General features: G+C 42.0%; 1 protein-coding gene across 4 annotated transcripts in view; it reads left to right on the forward strand.

Moving 5' to 3' along the window:
- CDK14 (cyclin dependent kinase 14) overlaps positions 1–27,934 on the forward strand; it is a 629,746-nt gene that overhangs the window by 597,127 nt on the left and 4,685 nt on the right. For all 4 annotated transcript variants that reach the window (XM_075315629.1, XM_075315630.1, XM_075315632.1 and 1 more), the window contains one exon: positions 4,923–5,062. In XM_075315629.1, the coding sequence (XP_075171744.1) occupies positions 4,923–5,062 (140 nt within the window). The remainder of the gene's footprint in view (positions 1–4,922; positions 5,063–27,934) is intronic.

Below are 27,934 nucleotides of genomic sequence, written 5' to 3' on the forward strand. Positions count from 1 at the left end.
TAAGGGGTTAACAGGCAGGCATGGATCCAACTGTGCCTGATAGCTGCACATTTCTGCTGTTCAAATCAACAGACATGTACATGACTCACTGCTAACTCACTGCAGCAGCCGACGATCCTTACACCGACATGAGCCATGACATACCCAATATGTTCAGTGTCGGTAAGAGGTTAATGTGGGGTGGTGTCATACTAGGTACGGGGAAGTACCAAGCAAGCGGCGAAAGGTAAGGGAAGGGGGACCGCTGCGTCTAGGGAAAAGGGAGCTAGTGATCCTTGACCAAACTACACCTGGTCCCTCGGGTCCCTCACCACCCTAGATAGGTTTCGCACCTATTACCCGAGCCGGATACCTGACTCTAAGTATACCTAGTGCTGGACCCTATATAGCAAACAGGTGGGATGAGCTCTTTGTCAACCCCACTAGAGTCGACACAAGGGGAACACACAGGGGTAAAATGCATGAACTACGTATCTACAGATGACACAGGTAGAAGTTCAGCAAAGTTGTCAGCAATGATACCACTGAGGAGTACAAACCACCTGCTTGCAACCAGAGCTTGAATGAACTGAAAAATATCACCAGCAGCAGTCCAAGGAAGCAATATAGGTAAAGATGGTTGACCTCGGGGAGATCAACATCCAACACCGCGGAGACACCATCACGTGTTTCTCAACGCAGTGACACTAGAACAAGGCCCCCTGGGAAAATATGCAAAACAAGAATGCCGCGGAGACATCATCACATGTTTCTCAATGCTGGCAGGAAAACTAGCCAGGTCTTTCACCGGGAAGGAAAAACCATGGGAAGGGCAGTCTCCAGTCAAGGAAACCGCCTATACCAAAACATGGTATCCATCCACAGACAGCTGTTTCGGGGTATTTGCCCCTCATCAGTGTGGAGTAGGAAACTGGCTAGTGGGAGCAATGCCTAGTAGAAGACTACATAGGTAAAGATGGTTGACCTCGGGGAGATCAACATCCAACACCGCGGAAACACAGTCACGTGTTTCTCAATGCAGTGACACTAGAACAAGGCCACCTGGGAAAATATGCAAAACAATATTGGTATAGGCGGTTTCCTTGACTGGAGACTGCCCTTCCCGTGGGTTTTCCTTCCCGGTGAAAGACCTGGCTAGTTTTCCTGCCAGCGTTGAGAAACATGTGATGGTGTCTCTGCAGGATTCTTGTTTTCCAGTCCAAGGAAGGATGGGGTATATAAACACCAAGAGAATGCTGATGATCAGTGAGCTCCTCCTGGCTCCAAAAAGGGGAGAGAGGAAAATCCAGGAAAGCTACATACAGTGGGTATGGAAAGTATTCAGACCCCTTTAAATTTTTCCTTCTTCATTTCATTGCAGCCATTTAGTAAATTCAAAAATGTTCAATTTTTTTTTTCTCATTAATGTACACTCTGCACCGCATCCCCCATCTTGACAGAAACCCCCCCCAGAAATGTAGAAATTTTTGCAAATTGATTTAAACAAGAAAAACTGAAATATCACATGGTCATAAATATTCAGCCCCTTTGCTCAGTATTGAGTAGACGCATCCTTTTGAGCCAGTACAGCCATGAGTCTTCTTTGGATCCTGGATTTGGGGATCCTCGGCCATCCTTCCTTGTAGATCCTCTCCAGTTCCATCAGGTTGGATGGTGAACGTTGGTGGACGCCATTTTCAGGTCTCTTCAGAGATGCTCAATTGGGTTTAGGTCAGGGCTCTGACTGGGCCTGTCAAGAATGGTCACAGAGTTGTTCTGAAGCCACTCCTTTGTTATTTTAGCCATATGCTTAGGGCCATTGTCTTGTTGGAAGGTGTACCATTGGCCAAGTCTGAGGTCCAGAGCACTCTGGAAGAGGTTTTCTTCCAGGATATCTCTGCACTTTGCCGCATTCATCTTTCCTTCAATTGCAATCAGTCGTCCTGTCCCTGCCCCCATAGCATGATGCTGCCACCACCATGTTTCACTGTTGGGATTGTATTGGGCAGGTGATGAGCAGTACCTGGTTTTCTCCACACACAGTGCTTAGAATTATCACCACTAAGTTCTATCTTCATCTCTTCAGACCAGAGAGTCTTAAGCAGGCTTTACACTCTATAATATATCTAACAATGTGTCGGCGGGGTCACGTCGTATGTGCGGCACATCCGGCATCGTTAGTGATATTGTAGTGTGTGAAACCTACCTGCTTTTGCGATTGAACGAAAAACCATTGATCGCATACACGACGTTCAATTTCTAAAAATTGAACGTGCGGTTGTTCAATGTTCCCGAAGCAGCACACATCACTGAGCGGAATGATGAACTCAGCTTACCTGCGTCCTGCCGGCTATGCGGAAGGAAGGAGGTGGGCGGGATGTTTACGTCCTGCTCATCTCCGCCCCTCCGCTTCTATTGGCCGGCTGCCGTGTGACGTCGCTGTGACCCCAAACGTCCCTCCCACTCCAGGAACTGGATGTTCGCCGACCACATCGAGGTCGTATGGAGGGAAAGTGCGTGTCACGTGATTTAATCATTTGTTGAACACGGGCAACAAATTGAACGTGCCGCACATACGATGGGGGCATGTGCGATCACATACGAGATCGTATGTGTAATTGTAAGGTGTAAAGCAGCCTTTATTTCTCATAGTCTGGGAGTCCTTCATGTGTTTTTTTGCAAACTCTATGCGGGCTTTCATATGTCTTGCACTGAGGAGAGGCTTCCGTCAGGCCACTCTGCCATAAAGGCCCGACTGGTTGAGGCTGCAGTGATAGTTGATTTTGTGTAACTTTCTCCCATCTCCCTACTGCATCTCTGGAGCTCAGCCACAGTGATCTTGGGTTCTTCTTTACCTCGCTCACCAAGGCTCTCCTCCCACGATTGCTCAGTTTGGATGGACGGCCAGGTCTAGGAAGAGTTCTGGTGGTCCCAAACTTCTTCCATTTAAGGATTATGGAGGCCACTGTGCTCTTAGCAACCTTGAGTACTGCAGAGATTCTTTTGTAACCTTGGCCAGATCTGTGTCTTGCCACAATTCTGTCTCTGAGCTCCTTGGGCAGTTCATTTGACCTCATGATTATCATTTGGTGTGATATGGACTGTGAGCTGTGAGGTTTTCTATAGACAGGTGTGCGCCTTTCCAAATCAAATCCTATCAGTTTAATTAAACACAGCTCGACTCCAATGAAGGAGTAGAAGCATCTCAAGGAGGATCACAAGGAAATGGACAGCATGTGACTTAAATATGAGTGTCTGAGCAAATTGTGTGATATTTCAGTTTTTCTTGGTTAATAAACTTGCAAAAAATTCTACATTTCTGTTTTTTTTTCTGTCAAGATGAAGGATGGGGTGCAGAGTGTACATTAATGAGAAAAAAATGAACTTTTTTGAATTTACCAAATGGCTGCAATGAAACAGAGTGAAAAATATAAAGGGGTCTGAATACTTTCTATACCCACCTTATTACAATGAATACTAACAGCACAAAAATGGGAAATCAGGGAGCATTTTTCGCAGCCAAACGCTGTGACCTCCTATGGCCAGAAAACACATGACTGTCTGTCACTCGTGACATCTTTATTATCAGAATTGGTAGGGGTCCAGACTCCAATAAATGCTGGCATATTCTAGTTTATTCTCTTTAAATGTTGGGAATACCCTTCTAATATATCAATATCTTCTATATCTATACGTTAATTATTGCTTCTTTATTTTTTTTTGGGGGGGAGGGGGTTGCCACATTTATTTGTACCAATAATCTAAAAAAATGTTCCCAAAGTTTGAAAAATAGCTTTAACAACCTTTCCAAAGTCCAATAATTGCTCCATTGAGTTCCCTGTGTGAATGGTGAACGCTGGCATTCGTGCATTTAATACATTAGTCCTGGATTACGATCTGTTGGAGACATATTATTGGGTTGTTTGTCAAGCATAGAATTTCGGGATAGTTTACATGTTTCCAACTGATCTCTATTTTAGCCCATGATTAATAAGAACATAGACTTGGACAGCTTTACTGGATGAAACTTACACCCGTCCTAAAGACACAAGTGTCTATTGGAAGAATTGCCATACAGATACTTATGTCTGGGGTTGGGGACGGGTGTTGGGTCTTGGACTATATACAAGATATACAAGGCGTCGCCTGTAGAGTGACATTGGATCCCAGGTTACATGATAGAATGCAGAATGTAGACACTGGGATGTATTTACCTGCTTAATCCCTATTCACTAATCACATGGGCAGAGACTTGACTAATCTGTTTACTTAAAGGGCTCCTTTACAAACGATTAGATGAAGTCTTGTTGAGGACCAGGGCTACCGGCTCCGAGTTCAGAAGTTCACGACATTAGCAAAAACTTAATTATCTTTTGTTCCTATTGTTGAACTCCAGCAGAGACGTCGGTACTTAAGAGAAGACCGAAGAAGAGTTTGAGAGTCATTTAATAGAATTTATTTGTCTGTCTGATGTACTTAAGACAGAGATGTGGCACCAGGTCCAAAATCTTTACGTAAAATGGCTGGGATAATTTTTCTAAATTTCTATTTTTTTTTCTTAATTTTATCAAACTATATTAGTTACTCTTAAGTAATTAAATCACTACTCAATTTAACTAAATTACATTTTCTATTTCTCCTAAATTGTATATTTGTTCAATTTTTTTTTTCATTTTTTTTTAATTTTATCAAACTATCAAAATCTTTAACAAATTTTTCTAATTTTCAATTTTTTTATTCTTAATTTTATCAAACTATATTAGTTACTATTAAGTAATTAAATCACTACTTAATTTAACTAAATTACATTTTCTATTTCTCCTAAATTGTATATTTGTTCAATTTTTTTTTCATTTTTTTAACAACTGAATTACTTTTTAAGTCTCCAATTTTTAATTAATATATATATTATTTTAAGTAAATTATTCAATTTTCTCTCCTAGGTTAAGCTATGTGGATCATGCTGAAGATCTTGCCTCCAAATTGCTCCAGTGTTTTCCCAAAAACCGATTATCTGCCCAAACTGCTTTGAACCATGACTACTTCAGCGATCTTCCCCCACGGCTCTTTGAGTTGAGCGATAGTAAGTACTAGAGATGTACAGAATAAAGTACATACATTTTCAAGTCTTTTGTTTTATACATCATAACACTATTAACATTCATTATTAGGTGTGCAAATTGGGTAAACCAAGTTTTGCCTATTGTAAAAAATTAACTAACATGGGGCGCTTTGGTATTGGCAATGGGTTATTTTTTAAGATAGTCACTGGCACGATAGGTATGGGGGAGTACCATCTGTACTGCAAGAGGGAAGGGAAATCATGTGTCTAGGGAAGGGGAGATGGTGATCCCTGACCAAACCTACTACCGGCCCCTGGCTCCCTTTACCACTCTAGATAGGTTGCGCACCTATGCACCGTGCAGGATACCTGGCCCTGGCTGACCCTGAACTGGGCCCAAGGTAAGGAATGGATGCGATGAGTGCTTAGTCAACCCAACTAAGCTCAAAAGAAGACACAGGGAGCAAAAACAGGGGAGCAACTTATCCCAAGAAGACTCATGGAGAGGAACAGCGACACATAACTATGTTTTTTTCAGATGAATGCAAGTCAAGGTGCTTGTATCTAAGGCCTGTATAGGAATATAACTCTATCACGAGCAAATATCAGGGGGAAATGTGGGTATTTAGAGACATAAAGGGAAGGGATGATGATTAACAGCTGAAAGGGTTAATCCCTTTCCTTTTAGGACCCTGCACAGGGTCCTAAAAGGAAAGGGATTAACCCCAAGCAGAGAAGATATATAGGATACCATTTACACCACAGCAGGAAGAATAAAAATGTAAGGGAGCAGTTTGTGTAGCCAAATGCTACGACCTTCTACAGCCGGACACCACAGGACTGTCTGTCAACCAGGACACACCCGTGACAGTCACTGTATAGGTTAAAGATGATGATACACCTTAAACTAACATCATCTGAACCCTGTAATTCATTGGGACTTGTTGACCATCTGACATATATTTGACAGGTGTCTGATGTTCATCCGAAGTCGAGGATAAAAAGAACTGGGTATGATCTATTTGAACATGCCATTTTTTTGTTCTAAAGGTATAAAAGTCACTCCCAACAATCACAATAAAGTTAGAAGAATCCAACAATATTGCTGGGATTGCCAAAGAGTCTAATGTGTATGGGGGCCTACCAATTTTCTCCTGATGATGTCTAGAAGAGAAGGGTTTGGCTTGTCAGATTTCCAATGGCGGTCCTTTTTTCTTCTTCTGGAGATGAGCCTGTGAGGACAGTCAAGGGGACAGCCATGAGTCAAGGGGATACACACAGGATTTGACGTCCTATGCATAGTCTGTTGGGTGAGGAGATTCATCCACAAGGGACGGGTTATCTTGTAGGCAAGTGAGGTAACCATCGGCATTAGGACAGATCGATAGACTCAACGAAAGTAAGGAAACATTTTTGGCTATCTCCAAAAAGGGAATGCTATGGACACGATTATGAACTGTTATGAGTATTAAGAATTATATGAAGATATCCAAAAACAAGACTTAAGATGGCGCTTGAAATATGTACCACACCTATATTCAGCAGTCATCATAAGACTCGCCAGACATTCTGAGACTTTCATATGATAAGTGAATCATGCTGACTTAGAGTAATATAAATGAGGAAACACGTATACAGTATACATATGTATCAGAATAAGCTCTTTTACAGTTTACCCAATAGGAGACGTGTTATGTATTGTTGGCTCCTAGCCACCTAATTTCTTTAAATGTATGTGAACTTCCGTAATTAAACCATTCATATGTTCAACCTAGATCTGTGTACATCACTGGTCTCTGGATGAATGAGATAGCATGCTAATGAAAAATGACTCAGATGATTTAGATGCAGACGGAGTTTAAGGTGTAGATGCATATCGTAGATGTCATCACCGTAAAATTATGCCTCCCTTAACACCATAATGCTGTTCTTTATGGTCTTCATACTTTTCTAAGTCTTGATGGTTGAGGAGGACACTTATGGAGGACTTTGGGGTTAGCACTCTTGTACTGTTGGGGTGTGATACTGTAGGGCTATATGACTACAATGGAGATTATGTTAAGCATAAGTGGCTACTGTGGAGACATGGGCATCAGTAGGAACTCTTGTCCGCTTGTCTGGCTGTCTTCAGAAAGACTGTACGGACACTGGCTCATCCCAATGAACACTCGTACTCCTTTACCCTGGGCAAAACACTACTTAGACAACACAGGGTGAGGGAACTACACTTTGATAAGACTTAATTGGTTCCCCAACAGGCAAAAACATTTTGTACATTCCCAGCAAGAACACAAGATGATGCAAGCAACCGAATCTCACCCTTCCGCTGGCCCGCCAAGGATTAGAGTCTTTGTGATTTCAGGGCTTCCATTGCCGACTATCCCAGTCCATCAGCATCCCGCTTTTGGTGGGCACCCACTAAGAAGAATTAGTGGCAAGCTTAGGAAGTAGATCTGTGATTCCCCAGATGGAGCCAAAATTCCTTGGCTGGGGTCATGTAGAATTATACCCTGGTGATATAAGCAAGGCTCTCTTATACCACTCAGTTCCCAATTCAGGGTATTGTGTCTTACAGGATTGTTTGGAGATGGCTGCTCTCTCATTGGTCGCAAGGTCAATTCTTTTTAACTATATATTCAGAAGGGCTAAGGGAATACACATTCACAAACAATAAGGCACCGATCAGTCTGGGAAGAGACAATGGCGAACTTCTCTTGATTTAACAAACAATAGGACCCATATGTCTGGCCTAATTAAGAAACGTTGACCCTGCCCCACACAAGTGGCTAGACGTTGTCATCACAGCTACCTTTTCTTCTTTCCAGAGTGCCAATATGTCATTGGGGATGCCATTTATCCTGAAAAGTGGAGGATTTGCTTTTCAGACTCCTTGCTGTCATAGAGATCTCAAACATGAATGCCCTTTATGTATTAATGTATTTATCCCTTGGGGTTGGTACAATCTGACCTGGTGGCCCTGGTCCAAAAAAGGGTTCAGTAGCACCCAGGTCTAGAGTATTTCTGATTTACTGTCACACATTTCTGATTTACTGTTCTACGGTCTACATAAGTGATTTTTTTTTCCCATTTCTCATGAATGATGAAGACATACTTACAATTTGACTTGTTTGAAAACTGAAGTTCTACCATAATGCATGAGAGAAAAAAAAACTTTTTCCATTTCTGGTCTCATTCTCTCCTGACGAATATGTCATCGAGAAAAACAATTTAGAAAAAAAAGCGAGAACTGTGATTATTCAGAAGTAAATGGAAAGTCTTGTACATCATCCCCGAAGCAACGAAAAACACAAATATAGAAAGAAGTATCAAGCATTTCACATTCTTTGAATTTTCAATGAAGAATCATATCCCTCTTGATTTAACACAGTATGACATCCAGAAAATGTAAAGATATTTCAAATGTTCCTTTTTAGCTCTTTAGAATTTTCAACATAGTCTTCCTACCGTACTTGGAACATATCGCTGTAATAAACAGCTGCCTAGCAACAGGATAAAACAAAATAGAAAAAAAAAATAGAGAATTGTTGCAATAACTCACCGGATCTGATATGAGAAGAATGCGTCCTGGTGGGTCCGGCTTGCTTAAACCAGTCAGATAAAGCACAGAATGATGACAAATTAATGATGAGAAAATGTGTGCAATTTCACATAGTAAATAGTGTAAGTGCTCTCTGTAATGGAAGTCACTACTTACGGATAGTACAGACGGAAGAGTAGTCAGGCAAGCTGGGGTCTTGTAGCACCCAGGAATGTGGTGTACTCGGTTCCGGGCAGTGAACGTTTTGGAAATGTCACGATGGAGGCCGTTACCCGGTTCCGTGCCCTGGGCCCTTTTTGTAATGGGGATATTTACAGGGGATATTTGAATAGAGTTTATTCGTGACGCCACTTGCGGTGTTGCAGCTAAGTGTAGGGAGCCGCCACTGCAGAATGTCTCTATTGGGGCTGATGGAGTGAGCAGCTAGTATGGTAGTCCCTCCGCAAGTAGGGTATTGCCCCAGCGGGTGTATGGTGCGGTGGGCATCGGAAGAAGGAGTCCAGACAGGTATTCAGTGCAACTGGTTTACTCACTTTTCTTAAGGTGTTAACTGGTTGCCCGAGGCCGGGTGGTTTTGCCTCCAAGTCCCCTTCATCACAGTGCCAGTTTAGTTTTCTGGTACCTTCCTCCCCTGCACCTGTCTCTGGTAAGTGGGTCCCCGTGGTATAGAACACTGGAGGTCCCTGTTCTGTGGTTTGTCCACTTCTGTCCGCCTGACGGTAGCGTGAACCCTGTGGGCTTGGAGTCTCTGGTCTAGTCCCTGGCTCTCCCTTTGCTACAGAGTCTTCGGATTCTTTAGGATGACCAAGGTCCTTGATGGTCCCCTTTGCTGTGCAGGTGTTAACAGGTCGGCTTGAAGCTCTTTCCTGTCCTAGGGTCCTGTACCCAGTCGGTGCATAGTTCCAGGAGTATTCCATCGTACTCCACTGGCAACCATTTCTCCTGGGTACCAGGTCACCGTTAACCTGAGTAAGGACATTGCTCAGTCACACCTTCACACTTCACTGTCCACTCTGTTCTGACTGTGTCTGCTCCCTTTCACTGCAGTCTCCTTTCTCTCTCGACTGTCTTCCTGTGTTCTGATTCCTCTCCACAGTCTGCCCCTCCCACCTGGTCAACTAGTGGACTGGAGTGGCTCCACCTCTAGGCAGCCATCCATTGGTCCCACCCTAGCTGGGTACCATTGTATGGGGGAATGTTGGGGAAAACTGGGATTACCTGGGTTTTTGATGTTACCGGCACTGGGTTTCTGGGTTCCTAAGGGGGTAGGCCTTGCATCCTTGTGGGGATGCAGAGCCTTGTTAGCACCCTGATGGTCTCAGTGGCGCTACATTCTGGTAACGGGAAGGGAGGACACATATGGATACAGAGAATACACAGAAGCGTAGTCAGGTCACAATCCGAGGGTCAGAATTCCAGGAGGGCACGTGATAGATTCAGGGAGAAAACTGAGACGTGGTCAGGTAATGGTCCGAGGTGAAAAGCCAGGAAGTCATGACAAGAACAGGGAGCGGGCAGAGAGGAGTCAAACAATGGTCCAGGGTTAAGAAACAAAGATCAGAACAAATGCATAAACACAGGCCAACAGCACAACTGCAGAACCAGAGAGTACGACTGTCAAGGTTCCGTGAGAGCATGCTCAGTAAAGAAGCTGAGCAATTACCAAGAAGATGGAACACCTGGGTAATCAGCACCTCCCAGAACAAGCATGGAATCCTGCGCTGTCAAGCAACCTGCCACTCAGTAGCTTAGGAAAACACAGCAGAGCATCTCCTAATGTACAAGATGCTCTGCACAGAGGAATCGTGTCACTACCAGCTCAGTAGTCCAGGAAAGCACAGCAGAGCATCTCCTAGTGTGAAAGATGCTCTCCACAGAGGAATCGTGACACTCTCATTAATGTCCATGTCCTTTCTGTGTCACATCTTGTCATGGACTCTGTTCACTAGAATTGTGCATCTGTGTCCAGGGTTCAAGACTAGTGATGGGTGGATCCGGATTGTAAAAGTACGGATCTGCACGTACCCCATTCCAGGTGTTCATCCAGACCTGGCACTTAGGAAGTAAAAGAAGGAAAAATAAGGAAAACAAGAATGACCAAGCGCTTAAACTTACCGAGGCTCCGGCGTGGCTATAACACTGCTCTTGCGGCCGCCCATTCACTTTCAAGGCCGCGCATTATTGCTTATCCATATGCACTACTTTCCCTGTACACCGGCGGTCCTGGCGTCTGTGATTGGTTGCAGTCAGACGAGCCACCCAGCCTGTATGACAGCGCCTGACTGCAACCAATGCTGTCTACGGGTTACTATCGTTGTGTAAAAGTAAATTAATAAATAAGTAAACAATTGGCATAGGGTCCCTGTACTATTATACCCAGTACAGATAAAGCCCACAGCTACAGGCTGCAGCCCCCAGCCGTGTGCTTATCTTGGCTGTGTATCAAAATAAGAGGAACCATATGCGGCTGTTTGTTTTTTTTTTTATTATTATATATATTATTTAAATTCAATAATTTTAAAAAAATGATGTGCCATCCCCCCAATTTTGATGCCTAGCCAAGATAAAGCCCAATAGCTGAGGGCTGTTATTCTCAAGCTGGGGAAACCCATACTTATTGGGCCGCCCCCAGCATAAAAATAGGCTGCAGCCGCCAAGATTGTCGCATCCATTAGATGCGACAAGCCCGGCGCTTTACCCAGCTTCTCCTGATTGCCCTGGTGTGGTGGCAGTCTGGGTTTATAACAGCCCACAGCTGCCACTAAGCCCTAGATTAGTAATGGGAGGTGTCTGAGACCCCCCCATTACTAATCTGTAAGTGAAAGTAAATAAGCACAAACATCGAAAAAGTCATTTATTTGGAATAAAATACACAAAAACACCCTCTTTCACCATTTTATTAACCCCCAAAACACCTCAACAGGTCCGACGTAATCCACACAAGGTCCCACGACAATTCAGCTATGCTACATCTAAAATTACAGTGCACGATCATGGAACATGTCCGCATGCTGTAACTGCAAGCAGAGACTGAGCCGCGATCAGCGGTGACGTCACTAAGGTTAGTTGCACTCACAGCAGAAAGGTTCCCAATGTCATCCACTTGTGACCGCAGCTAAGCTGACCTCAGATGATGGGGTCACTGAGTTTAATGAAGTCACCTTATAGGCTTATGTGGGGAACGGAATCTGGCCCAAAACCGGATTTTAAAAAACAGATAACCAGGACTCACCGATCCCGGATATCTGCGAGTCTTCCCATCACTATTCAGCACACAACCTTACAGTTGGAGAAACTACACAGGATGCAGGCTGTTGCATGTTGTGCAATTTTTCCTATAAAGGAAGATAGTGTACAGTCCTTCCAGGCACCCTCGCAGTGCTTACAGGATGGATCTATATATTGTGCGAGAATAGATACCATTTTGTTCTCATAGTATCCATCTTGTCTTATAACTAATGATGTGATAGGGTTCAGCTAACACTGATGGGTGGGGAAGTTTTACATTTCTGTTCACGCCCCTACTGCTCTTATTGGTGCATAGTTCAGAGGGAACTTATCCTTTGTCTGTGACCCTATATAAACTGGTCACATGTACTAATAAAGAAGAATTCTTTGAGTACACCATACTAAGCGTGTGCGCTGTATTGATTTTCCGAGCGCTCGGAAAACAAATCTTATTAATTTGGAGTTCAAGAGGCATAGAAGGAGTGGTTTTCGCTCACAATATCTAATTAGATTTTCTTTTCTGGTTAAGTTTCTTTTTTTACTAGTATTCATCCAGTTTCCAATTCTCAGATGTTTGAGAGACCGAAACACTAACAGCGAGCCAGAGGCTTCACTGTTTTCTCTTAGAGGATTTTCTCTTCCTAAAAACCTCAATAGCTTGCGTCCTTACTTTTTTAGTGTTCTGTGTTTTATAGAAATCTATCTTTATATACACAATATAAGTAGAGAAAAAGAAGTTGAAAATTAAAGTGAAAAGTTTGTATTAATAGTTTTAATAATTTGCCAAAAATTAGGGAAAATTCAGATTAAAATACACATATTTAATTATTTTTTTTTCCAAAATTGCAGCATTATATAACACAAACTTAGTTTATATTCCCAAAACTTATCTGCTTAGAAAAGGAGTGGAGACATAGTGGGGGGCCGGCTGCAACTTTATTACTTAAGGGCCGACGTAAAGCTCAATCCCTGCATGCCACCATCAAGGGAATAACACTACCATGTTGAAAATGTGATATGAAATGACCATGTCCTCAAAAGCACTAAGGGCTGAAGAGTTGTCTGTTTCAGAAAAAACAATTCTAGAATTCATTCAGGACATTTATCATTTAGATCAGAGGTCTCAAACATGTGGCCTCCCAGGCTGCTTCTTGCGGCCTGCAGGCACGTACTTCCCCTTGATAATCGTGGCCGATGCAGGGGCCGCAGCCGTCACTGCTCACTGCTTTATTTCACATGAACGTTTTACCGGCGCTGCGCAGAATCAAGCTCTCTCTGCACTGTTCCAGTGGCAGCCACTGGCCAATCAGAGGCAAGCAGCTGATGTGTATGATGTCACCTGCTTGCATGTGATTGGCTGTCAGCTGCCATTGTAATACCGCAGAGAGTTCTTGACTCTGCACGGCTATGGCAAAACGTTTGTGCCTGTGGGCCGCAAGAAGCAGTGCAGCAGACGCTGAGGGAACTGAGGACAGGTGAGAAGAATTTTTTGGTATGTGTGTGTGTCTGTGTGTATGTAGAATGGCACAAGAGGGGACCAGGATGGGACATTGCTAGTGTGTGTGTGTATGTGTAGAATGGCACAATAGGGGTCCAGGTTGGAAGAGGATCAGTAAAGGGGACATTACTACAAGAAGAGGAGTTGCATGGGCACATTATTAAAAGGCGACACGGATTGGCAAATTACTACAGGATGGGGTACATTACTAGAGGATGGGGATAAGGATGGGGCACATTAGTTAAAGGGGACAGGGCAGGGGCACGTTACTACAGGATGGGCACATTACTACAGGATGGGGCCCTTTAGTAAAAGGGGACAAGGTTGGTCACGTTACTACAGGATGGGCACATTACTACAGGATGGGCACATTACTACAGGATGGGCACATTACTACAGGATGGGCACATTACTACAGGATGGGCACATTACTACAGGATGGGCACATTACTACAGGATGGGGACAAGGAAGAGGCACATTACTACAGGATAGGAACAAGGATGAGGCACATTACTACAGGATAGGAACAAGGATGAGGCACATTACTACAGGATGGGAGCAAGGATGAGGCACATTACTACAGGATAGGAACAAGGATGAGGCACATTACTACAGGATGGGAGCAAGGATGAGGCACATTACTACAGGATAGGAACAAGGATGAGGCACATTACTACAGGATGGGAGCAAGGATGAGGCACATTACTACAGGATAGGAACAAGGATGAGGCACATTACTACAGAATGGGGACCAGGATAGGTACATTCCTTCAAGAAGAGGAAAAGGATGGGGCAAATTACTAAATGGTACAAATTGTAAAAGTATATTACTTACAAGAAAGGGATAAAATGGAAATAAAAACAAAATATAAAGCATGATTTTTTTTACCATCAAAAATATCTTTAAATATATATTTAAACCAAAAAGTGCACGTTTGTTATAATAAATGAGCAAAAAATGTTCAAAGACAGTGATCCAAAGGTGTAGAGAAAAATAAAAATAGTACCAATAAAAATGTCACTTTGTCCTGCAATCAGTGTGCCCCCCCCCCCAAAAATTATTTTTTTCTATGTGCGGCCCATATACCGAGCCGAGTTTGAGACCCCGACTTGTCGATGTCCGTGCACTACACAGACACAGCTCATTGGGATCAGACAGCTTTCAAGTACCTTTGCAGATTAAAACTGATTGATAGGAACACCAAGTTGAGGTTCAGGGGAATAATCTAAAAAAAAATAATATTGGCCAAAGTTGTCTGTGAAAACAAGCTGTTACCTATCCTGAGGATAGGCGATGGCTTGCTGATCGGTGAGGGTCCGACCCCTGGGATATGCACCGGTCTGTACAAAGAGGAATTATTATCCCCATTACAAAATGTAATGGCAGGTCTGATTCTTGTCTACCATTCCGTTTGTACCCTATAGGGCTGACGAAAAAATCTAAGTGGAAGCCCCCTAGGATAGAAATGGAGCTCCGGTTGAGCATGTGAGTCAAAGTCTGTTGTAGATAGCAGGAAGAGTCCGTAAAGGTACCCAAACAGAGTTTAGGGAATTGCAATAAAGTGTAGATTAATATCGGACATATTTTGGCCATTCCAGTTGATTTGGACAGAATTGGCCATTGATTAAATGGAGGACAAGTGTCCTTTGGCAGCTGATGGAAGCATTCAAACAATCATGCATGTCAATGGGCAAGTAAGGAGAACGTCTATGGGCTGTATGACTGTATTATGTGTATGGCCACCACAAGTTTCTCTACAAGTCACACGGAGAATTGGCCTTCAATATTAGATTAATGTCCTGCTGAATAACCGGATTACTGCAGTTTGCAGACAGATGACCAGACATTATCCTTACAGCCAAAAGGTCAGACACAGGCTACCATGGAAGATGGCTGCAGTCAAATTTTGGAATAATGTCCCTTTTTGCATCAAATGATGTCCTCTTGTCTGCAGCTGCCAATGACCTCACGTCTAGTCTCCGTTGTCCAGGTCCTAATTACCGTCATCATGTATGACTATCAGTGTGATGTTTTCACTTTGCACTGGTGGATTTAGTTTAGACTAGACATGGTGGAACCAGATTTTCCTTCTCGCCCATTTGGCCCATCTATCCTTATTACATGAAAACCATGTGTTTTTTGAAAGTAAGGGATAAACATTGGCGATACTCTTGCATAACAGAGTTTCCTTCAACAGTGCTTTGTCATCACTACCCAGGCTGAGCCCAACGTTGGATGGCACCCCATGAATAAACTTCTATGATGCTATATAGAGCGCTCAAATAACGTGTCCATATCAATAAACAATGGATTGACACCAGATCATGCATAGCTGCCTTTCCATTGCCATGAACCCCGAAGGGTGGGATGAAGGTTTCAAATTCCCCTGGTGTGCACAACATCTAGGCGAATGGTGCCTGACATTATTAGTTTGTTGCAATATAGTACAATGTAGGATCAAGGGAGATGAGATTTATTAAAGGGGTTTCCCGCTTTAGATAATCCACATTTGTTATAACTAGGGATGAGTGAACGCGAACTGTAAAGGTTGGGGTCCGACTCCGTACCGGACACCTAGTGTCTGGGGCTCAAACTCAAACACGGACTTCTCACAGAAGTCCGTGGTCGAGGTCGGATGCTGTTCACATGCTGAATAAAGTTTGGCTGCACTGCAATCTTTCAATCAACAAACTTTTTGGCTGTGGGCAATTTCGCAGCCATGCCGAGTACTGACATGGCTGTTATCCTCATCACGTCATTTGGTCTGTACAGGACCCGGTGACTCGGCACACACTGTTCTCTGAAAGTTGACAAAAGCAAAGTAAATCGCCCCCCTACATTTTGTACACTTGCACCTTTTAGTGCCTTTCATGGGGCACTAAAGGGTGTTTTTAGCTTTAATCATAAACCGAATACAATATCAAGGTAAGTATATTATTTCATTAACCAAAAGAAACTATTTTACCTAAAAAATCATTTTTATTCACATATATGCCACAAACAAGGTACACATATTAAAAAAGTGATGAGAAGAAAAGGTGGGAATCAATACACCCTACTCCTCACCCTTCCTGTCATACAGGGGTCGACGTCCTAAGGTTTACTGACGCCCCTGTTCCTCGTCGGCTAGAGTCCTATATCAACCCTCCACTTACACTAGGAAAGTACCGTGTGCCCTAATTTAAAGTGGGTAAGGTGAAACACCCAAAGTCAGACCCATATAGATAGTATGTGACATTAGTTTAGTCAAGATAATAAATTTCTGTCAGTAGATGTCATAAATTATCTATGGGGGAATTTTGACTCAGTCGACTATCAGTCAAGAATTATATAGACCATAAAAACTGCTGTTGCATATGTCTAGGATGCACCCTACGCGTTTCGCCCTCTTATCAAGTCAATAGGGCTCATCAGGGGTATAGAACATAGATCCTTGACAATTATATCACAGCTTCAACCTAGAACATAAAGATAAAAATAAAAATAAATATAAACACACTGTTACCAACTTCAGAAATCCATAGTTGCATCAAAATATGATTGAAGAAAGAGACAAGGACAGTACTGACCGGTAATAATGAGTTGTACCAGAACAATTTTATACTGTTAATAATTTCTCCTCCAAGGGTATAGACCAGGATAATGCATCTATTAATACAAACAATACATGGTATATATACATACGTATACAAATATACACATATGGGGTATCTATTAACTCCATCCCTCCAGGACATAAAAAAGGAGCTCACATATCAAAAAGATAGACATATAAACATATATACCTGTTAGAGAAGACCAGGATTATAAACATATCCCTCAACCAATCTGGGAGCTATCCCAAGGTTCAAGCACACCCATATGTGCACGTGCTGGTCTATGAGAGATCAAATCAAAATATACAAATCAGATTCCCATATCTGCTTTAGAAATGTATATAAACCACACACCTCCATACGTATATCCGTACACCCAATATGGACGTTTATGGAAAAATAATTCATTCAGCTGTCCCTGCCAGTTCAAAGGACGTAAGCAATATGCGTACATGTATACAAAGACAATACATGCCCAAACAATACCTGGTCTGAATAAAGATAGATGTCAGCACATTAGAGGATTCATCCCGCAATACAGGCTCATTCACCTATGTGATGGTACAAATGACCACAGGAAAACCAGTCTCCCCTTAAAAAATCATATATATATACATGGCATGAGAATGAACAAATAACAATGCCCCAAAAAAGGCCATCAGTACAATAAAAGACAGCTTTAAGGACCATCGGAGGTGCCACACATACATCAAATAAATCCGGATCCTGGTATAGGCAACACCTCTATTAATGCCTAGGTAAAAAGAGGTATAGCCCAACTCAGTCCCCATATATAACCACTATAAACAATGTATATCACAAGATGACAACACAGCAGAAAAATACTTTGCTATAGACAAGGCAAAACGGAAATACCTGGACGATCAATGTCACCTGGGTAGCGATGTGTATCCAGTACGGGTGTGCTTAAGCCATAGCAGCCCTAGCCGGCTTTTCAATCTCGCATTACGCGCCAAAAAAGCAGCTGATCAGCCACTCCCATATCGTCACTTCCGGGATTTGCGGCAAAGAAAAATGTCCCACCAAGTCTAGGACTAAGAGGAATGGTTCCGTATGACAGAACGTTCCTAGTCCACCGCGCATGCGCAAACAACCCGCGCATGTGCACACTCTCGATTATACCACTTAGAATGAAAAGAGCTTAACAACAATCGCGCATGCACGGGCAAATCACCGCGCGCGTTTATTACGATCCCGGAGGTGATGCTGTCAGATCTCAGCACCCGCCATATATCTCCAATATACAAGGGTATATATTCCCAAAATGGGGATGGCATATTTAACCATAAGGACCATGTGGCCCCACCATGTCAAAAAACAAAAAGTACTGATAGTACATTCATGATTTTAAAAGCATTGAAGTCAAAGGGGCTGTCCATTCAAAACCATCCTAAAGGACCAAAGAAGGTAACAATGTTCAGAAACAAAAGCAACATATAGGCAGTCACAGTTAAAACACTGGCTACCTGATTGTGTCATATCTTTAACCATCAATAGGAATGCCCAATATTCAGGGTTAATAGGTGGACATTAATTCATGCTAGGCCTACTACGGGCCAGATATATTTAAAGGTATGGTTGAATTCACTTTTATCAAGTTAGATGAAGCAAGTATAGCTTATATGCTCATTCAAGCCATCCGGATACACGGACCCCAACCAAAAAATCCACCTAGCCTCTCTTTGTAACAAAATTTTATCCCAGTCCCCTTTTCTCTCCGGTTCTGGGACAGATTCAATGGATTTAAATCTCACATCATCATAACGACCATTATGTTCCTCATTTATGTGCCTGGCTATTGGCGTATCCCTTTTGTTCCGAATATCCCCCAAATGCTCTCCTATTCTGACTCGCAGTTGTCGTTTTGTTTTTCCAACATCATTTTTAGGGCAACTACATGTGAAGAGGTAGATGACCCCTTGGGTCCGGCAGTTCGCAAAAGTACGGTTTCTATATATCCTGCCAGTCGTCACACTTTTAAACTCTTTAGATGGATCAATGTAGTTGCAAAACTTGCATGCGCGGCATTTAAAGGTGCCGTACTCTCTTTGCGTCAGCTAGCTAGCCCCACTGGTTTCAGGAGGGACATAATGGCTTTTGACCAAGCGGTCCCGAATATTGCAACCCCTCCTAAACGTTACCGAGGGAAAAGAGTGAATTGAATCCTCTATGTCTTTATCCTGTCTGAGGATACCCCAATGGTTCCTCAAAATCCTCATCACCTGAGAGTGCTGATCATCATACGTTGCAATAAGACGAGTCTTATTCTCAGCCTCCTTACTTTTAGTTATATTTAAGAGACTATGTCTCTCAACCTGGGCCGCTTGGGAAAAAGCCATATCAATAGTTTTTCTAGGATACCCCCGATCAGAAAAACGTTTGCCAAGTTGTACTGCTTGTCTGTTGAATTCCTCCTCATTAGAACAATTTCTGCGTATACGCAAAAATTGTCCCTTCGGGATCCCTTTTTTTAGATTTAGGGGATGATGGCTCCCCCATTTCAAAAAACTATTAGTGGCACTCGGTTTCCTAAAAAGTGTGGTATCCAACACGCCATTCACCCCTTTTTTGATAAAAATATCCAAAAAGGATATTTTATCAATTCCAACTTCACATGTAAATTTTAGTCCCAGATTGTTTATATTGAGTTGTCTCACAAAATCTTCAAAGGATTGAACACTTCCAGACCATATAATAAATACATCGTCGATGTATCTCCCCCAGAAAACTATCTGGGGGGACCACTCGGTTACCTCATCTCCAAATACTACTGTATTCTCCCACCAGCCCAGGAGCAGGTTAGCGTATGTGGGGGCACAAGGGCTCCCCATCGCTGTGCCCCTGAGCTGGTGGTAGAATTTGGATTTGAAAAGAAAGATGTTCCTAGTAAGGATAAATTCCATAAGCTCCAATATGAACTTATTATGGGCTTCAAATTAGTTCCCTCGTGTTTTCAAGAAGTATTCAATAGCATGCAGTCCAGCAGAGTGAGGAATACTGGTGTATAAAGATTCAACGTCAATAGACGTAAGAATCATATCATTATCCAGTACAATCCCTTCCAATTTGGTTAGGAGATCCAAAGTGTCCCTTATATATGAGGGAAGTGAGGTTACAAATGATCTAAGTACACGGTCCACATACGTGCTACAATTCTGAGTCAGAGAGTCGATACCCGACACAATTGGTCTACCCTTAATCGGGTTCGTCCCCTTGTGGACTTTCGGTAAAGCGTAAAAAGTTGCCAACCTCGGAAATCTGGGATAGAGAAAGTCAAATTCAGTTGAAGAGATTAATCTGTTATCCCTAGCCCTTGACAAAATTTATTTCAATTGTTTTTGATAGCAAACAGTTGGATTGTCCCTCAGACATTCGTAACTGGACCTATCCTTAATCAGGGTCTCACACATTCCTGTGTACATATCGTGGTCCATAAGTACCACATTCCCTCCTTTATCGGAGGGTTTAATTACCACCGATTTGTTTAATTCAAGGGACTGTAAGGCTTTTCTCTCTTGTTCAGTTAAGTTTGGTGAGGAAACATTTTTCTTGGGGTGAATGTTCCTAATCTTTTCCGTTACCATTTTACAAAAAATATCAATAGCCGTATAATCTCCAATCGGGGGAGTTTTTGTACTTCTACTCCTTAGGTCCGTAAACGGACCTTCGCCCTGAGTTCTATTCCCCTCGTTTTCAAGCTCAACTAATATATCCAGATCTTCCAACATATCCGGTGTAACCCCAAGTTCAAAACATCTTTTCTTATCTGAGATAGAAAAATATTTCCTCCATTTCAACTTCCTTGTAAATAGATTAATATCCTTAATTCAACTGAAAGCGTCAAATTTTGTTGTAGGGACAAAGGACAAGCCTGTCCTTAATACCTTTTCCTCAACCTGAGATAACTGGTACCTTGACAGATTGATAATTTGCATATCATAATCTAATTTGTTATTGGCCTCTCTTTTACTCGATACTCTCCCCCACTCCTCAGATTGTACGTATTCATATTTGTTTGCTCTAAAAAAGAGGAGGAGGTAGATGAAGCCGAAGATGATGATGCCACGGGCTTTGGGGGTAAGCCCGTGGCATCATCATCTTCGGCTTCATCTACCTCCTCCTCTTTTTTAGAGCAAACAAATATGAATACGTACAATCTGAGGAGTGGGGGAGAGTATCGAGTAAAAGAGAGGCCAATAACAAATTAGATTATATGCAAATTATCAATCTGTCAAGGTACCAGTTATCTCAGGTTGAGGAAAAGGTATTAAGGACAGGCTTGTCCTTTGTCCCTACAACAAAATTTGACGCTTTCAGTTGGATTAAGGATATTAATCTATTTACAAGGAAGTTGAAATGGAGGAAATATTTTTCTATCTCAGATAAGAAAAGATGTTTTGAACTTGGGGTTACACCGGATATGTTGGAAGATCTGGATATATTAGTTGAGCTTGAAAACGAGGGGAATAAAACTCAGGGCGAAGGTCCGTTTACGGACCTAAGGAGTAGAAGTACAAAAACTTCCCCGATTGGAGATTATACGGCTATTGATATTTTTTGTAAAATGGTAACGGAAAAGATTAGGAACATTCACCCCAAGAAAAATGTTTCCTCACCAAACTTAACTGAACAAGAGAGAAAAGCCTTACAGTCCCTTGAATTAAACAAATCGGTGGTAATTAAACCCTCCGATAAAGGAGGGAATGTGGTACTTATGGACCACGATATGTACACAGGAATGTGTGAGACCCTGATTAAGGATAGGTCCAGTTACGAATGTCTGAGGGACAATCCAACTGTTTGCTATCAAAAACAATTGAAAGAAATTTTGTCAAGGGCTAGGGATAACAGATTAATCTCTTCAACTGAATTTGACTTTCTCTATCCCAGATTTCCGAGGTTGGCAACTTTTTACGCTTTACCGAAAGTCCACAAGGGGACGAACCCGATTAAGGGTAGACCAATTGTGTCGGGTATCGACTCTCTGACTCAGAATTGTAGCACGTATGTGGACCGTGTACTTAGATCATTTGTAACCTCACTTCCCTCATATATAAGGGACACTTTGGATCTCCTAACCAAATTGGAAGGGATTGTACTGGATAATGATATGATTCTTACGTCTATTGACGTTGAATCTTTATACACCAGTATTCCTCACTCTGCTGGACTGCATGCTATTGAATACTTCTTGAAAACACGAGGGAACTAATTTGAAGCCCATAATAAGTTCATATTGGAGCTTATGGAATTTATCCTTACTAGGAACATCTTTCTTTTCAAATCCAAATTCTACCACCAGCTCAGGGGCACAGCGATGGGGAGCCCTTGTGCCCCCACATACGCTAACCTGCTCCTGGGCTGGTGGGAGAATACAGTAGTATTTGGAGATGAGGTAACCGAGTGGTCCCCCCAGATAGTTTTCTGGGGGAGATACATCGACGATGTATTTATTATATGGTCTGGAAGTGTTCAATCCTTTGAAGATTTTGTGAGACAACTCAATATAAACAATCTGGGACTAAAATTTACATGTGAAGTTGGAATTGATAAAATATCCTTTTTGGATATTTTTATCAAAAAAGGGGTGAATGGGCGTGTTGGATACCACACTTTTTAGGAAACCGAGTGCCACTAATAGTTTTTTGAAATGGGAGAGCCATCATCCCCTAAATCTAAAAAAAGGGATCCCGAAGGGACAATTTTTGCGTATACGCAGAAATTGTTCTAATGAGGAGGAATTCAACAGACAAGCAGTACAACTTGGCAAACGTTTTTCTGATCGGGGGTATCCTAGAAAAACTATTGATATGGCTTTTTCCCAAGCGGCCCAGGTTGAGAGACATAGTCTCTTAAATATAACTAAAAGTAAGGAGGCTGAGAATAAGACTCGTCTTATTGCAACGTATGATGATCAGCACTCTCAGGTGATGAGGATTTTGAGGAACCATTGGGGTATCCTCAGACAGGATAAAGACATAGAGGATTCAATTCACTCTTTTCCCTCGGTAACGTTTAGGAGGGGTTGCAATATTCGGGACCGCTTGGTCAAAAGCCATTATGTCCCTCCTGAAACCAGTGGGGCTAGCTGGCTGACGCAAAGAGAGTACGGCACCTTTAAATGCCGCGCATGCAAGTTTTGCAACTACATTGATCCATCTAAAGAGTTTAAAAGTGTGACGACTGGCAAGATATATAGAAACCGTACTTTTGCGAACTGCCGGACCCAAGGGGTCATCTACCTCTTCACATGTAGTTGCCCTAAAAATTATGTTGGAAAAACGAAACGACAACTGCGAGTCAGAATAGGAGAGCATTTGGGGGATATTCGGAACAAAAGGGATACGCCAATAGCCAGGCACATAAATGAGGAACATAATGGTCGTTATGATGATGTGAGATTTAAATCCATTGAATCTGTCCCAGAACCGGAGAGAAAAGGGGACTGGGATAAAATTTTGTTACAAAGAGAGGCTAGGTGGATTTTTTGGTTGGGGTCCGTGTATCCGGATGGCTTGAATGAGCATATAAGCTATACTTGCTTCATCTAACTTGATAAAAGTGAATTCAACCATACCTTTAAATATATCTGGCCCGTAGTAGGCCTAGCATGAATTAATGTCCACCTATTAACCCTGGATATTGGGCATTCCTATTGATGGTTAAAGATATGACACAATCAGGTAGCCAGTGTTTTAACTGTGACTGCCTATATGTTGCTTTTGTTTCTGAACATTGTTACCTTCTTTGGTCCTTTGGGATGGTTTTGAATGGACAGCCCCTTTGACTTCAATGCTTTTAAAATCATGAATGTACTATCAGTACTTTTTGTTTTTTGACATGGTGGGGCCACATGGTCCTTATGGTTAAATATGCCATCCCCATTTTGGGAATATATACCCTTGTATATTGGAGATATATGGCGGGTGCTGAGATCTATCTGACAGCATCACCTCCGGGATCGTAATAAACGCGCGCGGTGATTTGCCCGCGCATGCGCGATTGTTGTTAAGCTCTTTTCATTCTAAGTGGTATAATCGAGAGTGTGCACATGCGCGGGTTGTTTGCGCATGCGCGGTGGACTAGGAACGTTCTGTCATACGGAACCATTCCTCTTAGTCCTAGACTTGGTGGGACATTTTTCTTTGCCGCAAATCCCGGAAGTGACGATATGGGAGTGGCTGATCAGCTGCTTTTTTGGCGCGTAATGTGAGATTGAAAAGCCGGCTAGGGCTGCTATGGCTTAAGCACACCCGTACTGGATACACATCGCTACCCAGGTGACATTGATCGTCCAGGTATTTCCGTTTTGCCTTGTCTATAGCAAAGTATTTTTCTGCTGTGTTGTCATCTTGTGATATACATTGTTTATAGTGGTTATATATGGGGACTGAGTTGGGCTATACCTCTTTTTACCTAGGCATTAATAGAGGTGTTGCCTATACCAGGATCCGGATTTATTTGATGTATGTGTGGCACCTCCGATGGTCCTTAAAGCTGTCTTTTATTGTACTGATGGCCTTTTTTGGGGCGTTGTTATTTGTTCATTCTCATGCCATGTATATATATATGATTTTTTAAGGGGAGACTGGTTTTGCTGTGGTCATTTGTACCATCACATAGGTGAATGAGCCTGTATTGCGGGATGAATCCTCTAATGTGCTGACATCTATCTTTATTCAGACCAGGTATTGTATGGGCATGTATTGTCTTTGTATACATGTACGCATATTGCTTACGTCCTTTGAACTGGCAAGGACAGCTGAATGAATTATTTTTCCATAAACGTCCATATTGGGTGTACGGATATACGTATGGAGGTGTGTGGTTTATATACATTTCTAAAGCAGATATGGGGATCTGATTTGTATATTTTGATTTGATCTCTCATAGACCAGCACGTGCACATATGGGTGTGCTTGAACCTCGGGATAGCTCCCAGATTGGTTGAGGGATATGTTTATAACCCTGGTCTTCTCTAACAGGTATATATGTCTATATGTCTATCTTTTTGATATGTGAGCTCCTTTTTTATGTCCTGGAGGGATGGAGTTAATAGATACCCCATATGTGTATATTTGTATACGTATGTATATATACCATGTATTGTTTGTATTAATAGATGCATTATCCTGGTCTATACCCTTGGAGGAGAAATTATTAACAGTATAAAATTGTTCTGGTACAACTCATTATTACCGGTCAGTACTGTCCTTGTCTCTTTCTTCAATCATATTTTGATGCAACTATGGATTTCTGAAGTTGGTAACAGTGTGTTTATATTTATTTTTATTTTTATGTTTATGTTCTAGGTTGAAGCTGTGATATAATTGTCAAGGATCTATGTTCAATACCCCTGATGAGCCCTATTGACTTGATAAGAGGGCGAAACGCGTAGGGTGCATCCTGGACATATGCAACAGCAGTTTTTATGGTCTATATAATTCTTGACTGATAGTCGACTGAGTCAAAATTCCCCCATAGATAATTTATGACATCTACTGACAGAAATTTATTATCTTGACTAAACTAATGTCACATACTATCTATATGGGTCTGACTTTAGGTGTTTCACCTTACCCACTTTAAATTAGGGCACACGGCACTTTCCTAGTGTAAGTGGAGGGTTGATATAGGACTCTAGCCGACGAGGAACAGGGGCGTCAGTAAACCTTAAAACGTCGACCCCTGTATGACAGGAAGGGTGAGGAGTAGGGTGTATTGATTCCCACCTTTTCTTCTCATCACTTTTTTAATATGTGTACCTTGTTTGTGGCATATATGTGAATAAAAATGTTTTTAGCTTTAACTAATAAATAATAAAAAAAAACAAAAAAAAAACAAAACCCAACAATGTGAGATGGCCCCTCTTCACTTTTAAGACTCAGACATGGTAAAACAGACAGCAGGCTGATATTATTAGGCTGGGAAGACCGATGGTTATTTGGACCTTGCTAGTCTAAAAATAGCAGCTTGCAGCCACTCCAGAAGTGGCACATCACATTAGATGCACCAATTCTGGCCATGGTGTGGTGGCAATCTGTTAATATTTTGGTGTGTGATGTCAGCTCTGAATTGACAGTTGGCATTAAGGTCAAGGGTTAGTAATGGACAGGCATCTATTAGGCACCCCCATTACTAACCCAGTAAGTTTAAAGTAAAAGAAGACAAAGCACACAGAAGAAAAAATAGTTTATTTGTATAAAGACTCCCCCATACCCTGTGGATGTTCTAAAATGCTAGTGAATCCTGCCAGACGCTGGATTTTGACTCAGTGCACATGACCGCAGAGCTTCGGTCAGGGGAGCGGGATATAAGGATTTTCTCCATTTTAAAGAATGAACCTCAGGGGAGGGTTCTATAAGGATTGTTTCCATTTAAGGAACGGACCTCAGGAGAGGGTTCTATAAGGATTGTTTCTATTTAAGGAATGAACCTCATGGGAGGGGGTCTATAAAGATGTTATCCGTTAAAGAATGAACCTCATGGGAGGGTTCTATTTCTGTTTTTTTATGCATTTAAGGAATAAACCTCAGGGAAGGGTTCAATAAGGATTGTTTCCATTTAAGGAATAAACCTCATGGGAGGTTCTATAAGGATTGTTTCCATTTAAGGAATAAACCTCAGGGGAGGTTCTATAAGGATTGTTTCCATTTAAGAAACGAACCTCAGGGGAGGGGTCTATAAGGATTCTCCCCATACAAGAATATCACATTCTCCCTATTTAAGGTTATCCCATTAAATCCATTTCATGTAATTTCACGAATGGTTTCCACATTGTGTGCCTTTTCGCTTTAAAGGCTGATTCAAGGGGTAAATCCATCAATGCGTAAAGATTGATTAGTTTCTCGGATCATAGGCTAGAAGTATAATCTTTTTGTATTGGCGATACGGTCGCCCATATTGCGAATTGATAATATTTTTGGGGTCATTTGCCCCTGGAATCACCGTGTCTTATAAATAAAAAAAAAAATAAATTCTTGCAAGATTAATTCTCCTTTTTTAAATTTTCTCCCCCCATCACTGAATCCATCCGTCTCCTCTATGATCATTCTCCATTTATGACATCTCAATCCGATCTGAATGAATGATTAAGCAGCGCTAGGATTTGGATAGGCTGTGAATTCTGTATTCTGTAGTAGCACTTTTCACTTAATATTGAGTTATTACCCAGTTGCCACTTAGTTTATCAGCCAGTGGTTAAATCCGAGCTCTATCAGCAAAGTAAATGCCAACACACTATCGCTCCGCAGCAGCCTGCCAGCAGAGAAGACTTGTCGTAGTCATTAACAAGCACAATGTATGCAGAACACCAGAGGGGAATTAAAACCACAAAAAATACCTCAGGGTGGTATTTTTAATATGAGAATTTAATTTGTAATTTCACAGATTAAGAATTTTGGCAGCATTAATCCTTTTATCAGCTCACAGCAGGTAATTTACAGAAGCATAACCATAAGGAGATATTCACTGGCAGAAACACGTCTTTGCATAACGTTAAACATCGGAGCAGTGAAACCTTTTGAAGGGGGGTAGAATAAAGATGAAAAATCATCATATTTTAAAGGAAGGGCTTTTTTTTTTTTTTTTTTTTTCCCGTTAAATGCCTTCCAGTGAAATTTTTAAGTTAGAGACGAATATGGTTTCTGCGTCTGGAAGATAATCATTATGAAACACAAATCCAGTTGCAAGAGAGGGAGCGAGAGTCCGGCTACGTCGGCAGAGAGCTCGGCTTTGAATATGTTCTGAAAACAAAGATATGCTCGGCTTGGATGTATCTCGCGTCTGAAAATAAATTGTGCCGCCTGGTACAAAACAGAAGAGGATGTCGTTCGGTGGGCTGAACCTCTACTGGTGGGGACGCACCCAGTCATCCCAGTAGGAACCAGTGGCATCAAGGAAAGTCAAGTCCGGAGACACTTGGTGGGAAGAAATAATATTCACAAAAATCGGGTTTAAATGACACCTTAAAATTTAATTAGTGTTCTA

The sequence above is a fragment of the Anomaloglossus baeobatrachus genome, chromosome 6, assembly GCF_048569485.1.
Source record: "Anomaloglossus baeobatrachus isolate aAnoBae1 chromosome 6, aAnoBae1.hap1, whole genome shotgun sequence".
In the NCBI taxonomy this organism is placed as follows: Eukaryota; Metazoa; Chordata; class Amphibia; order Anura; family Aromobatidae; genus Anomaloglossus; species Anomaloglossus baeobatrachus.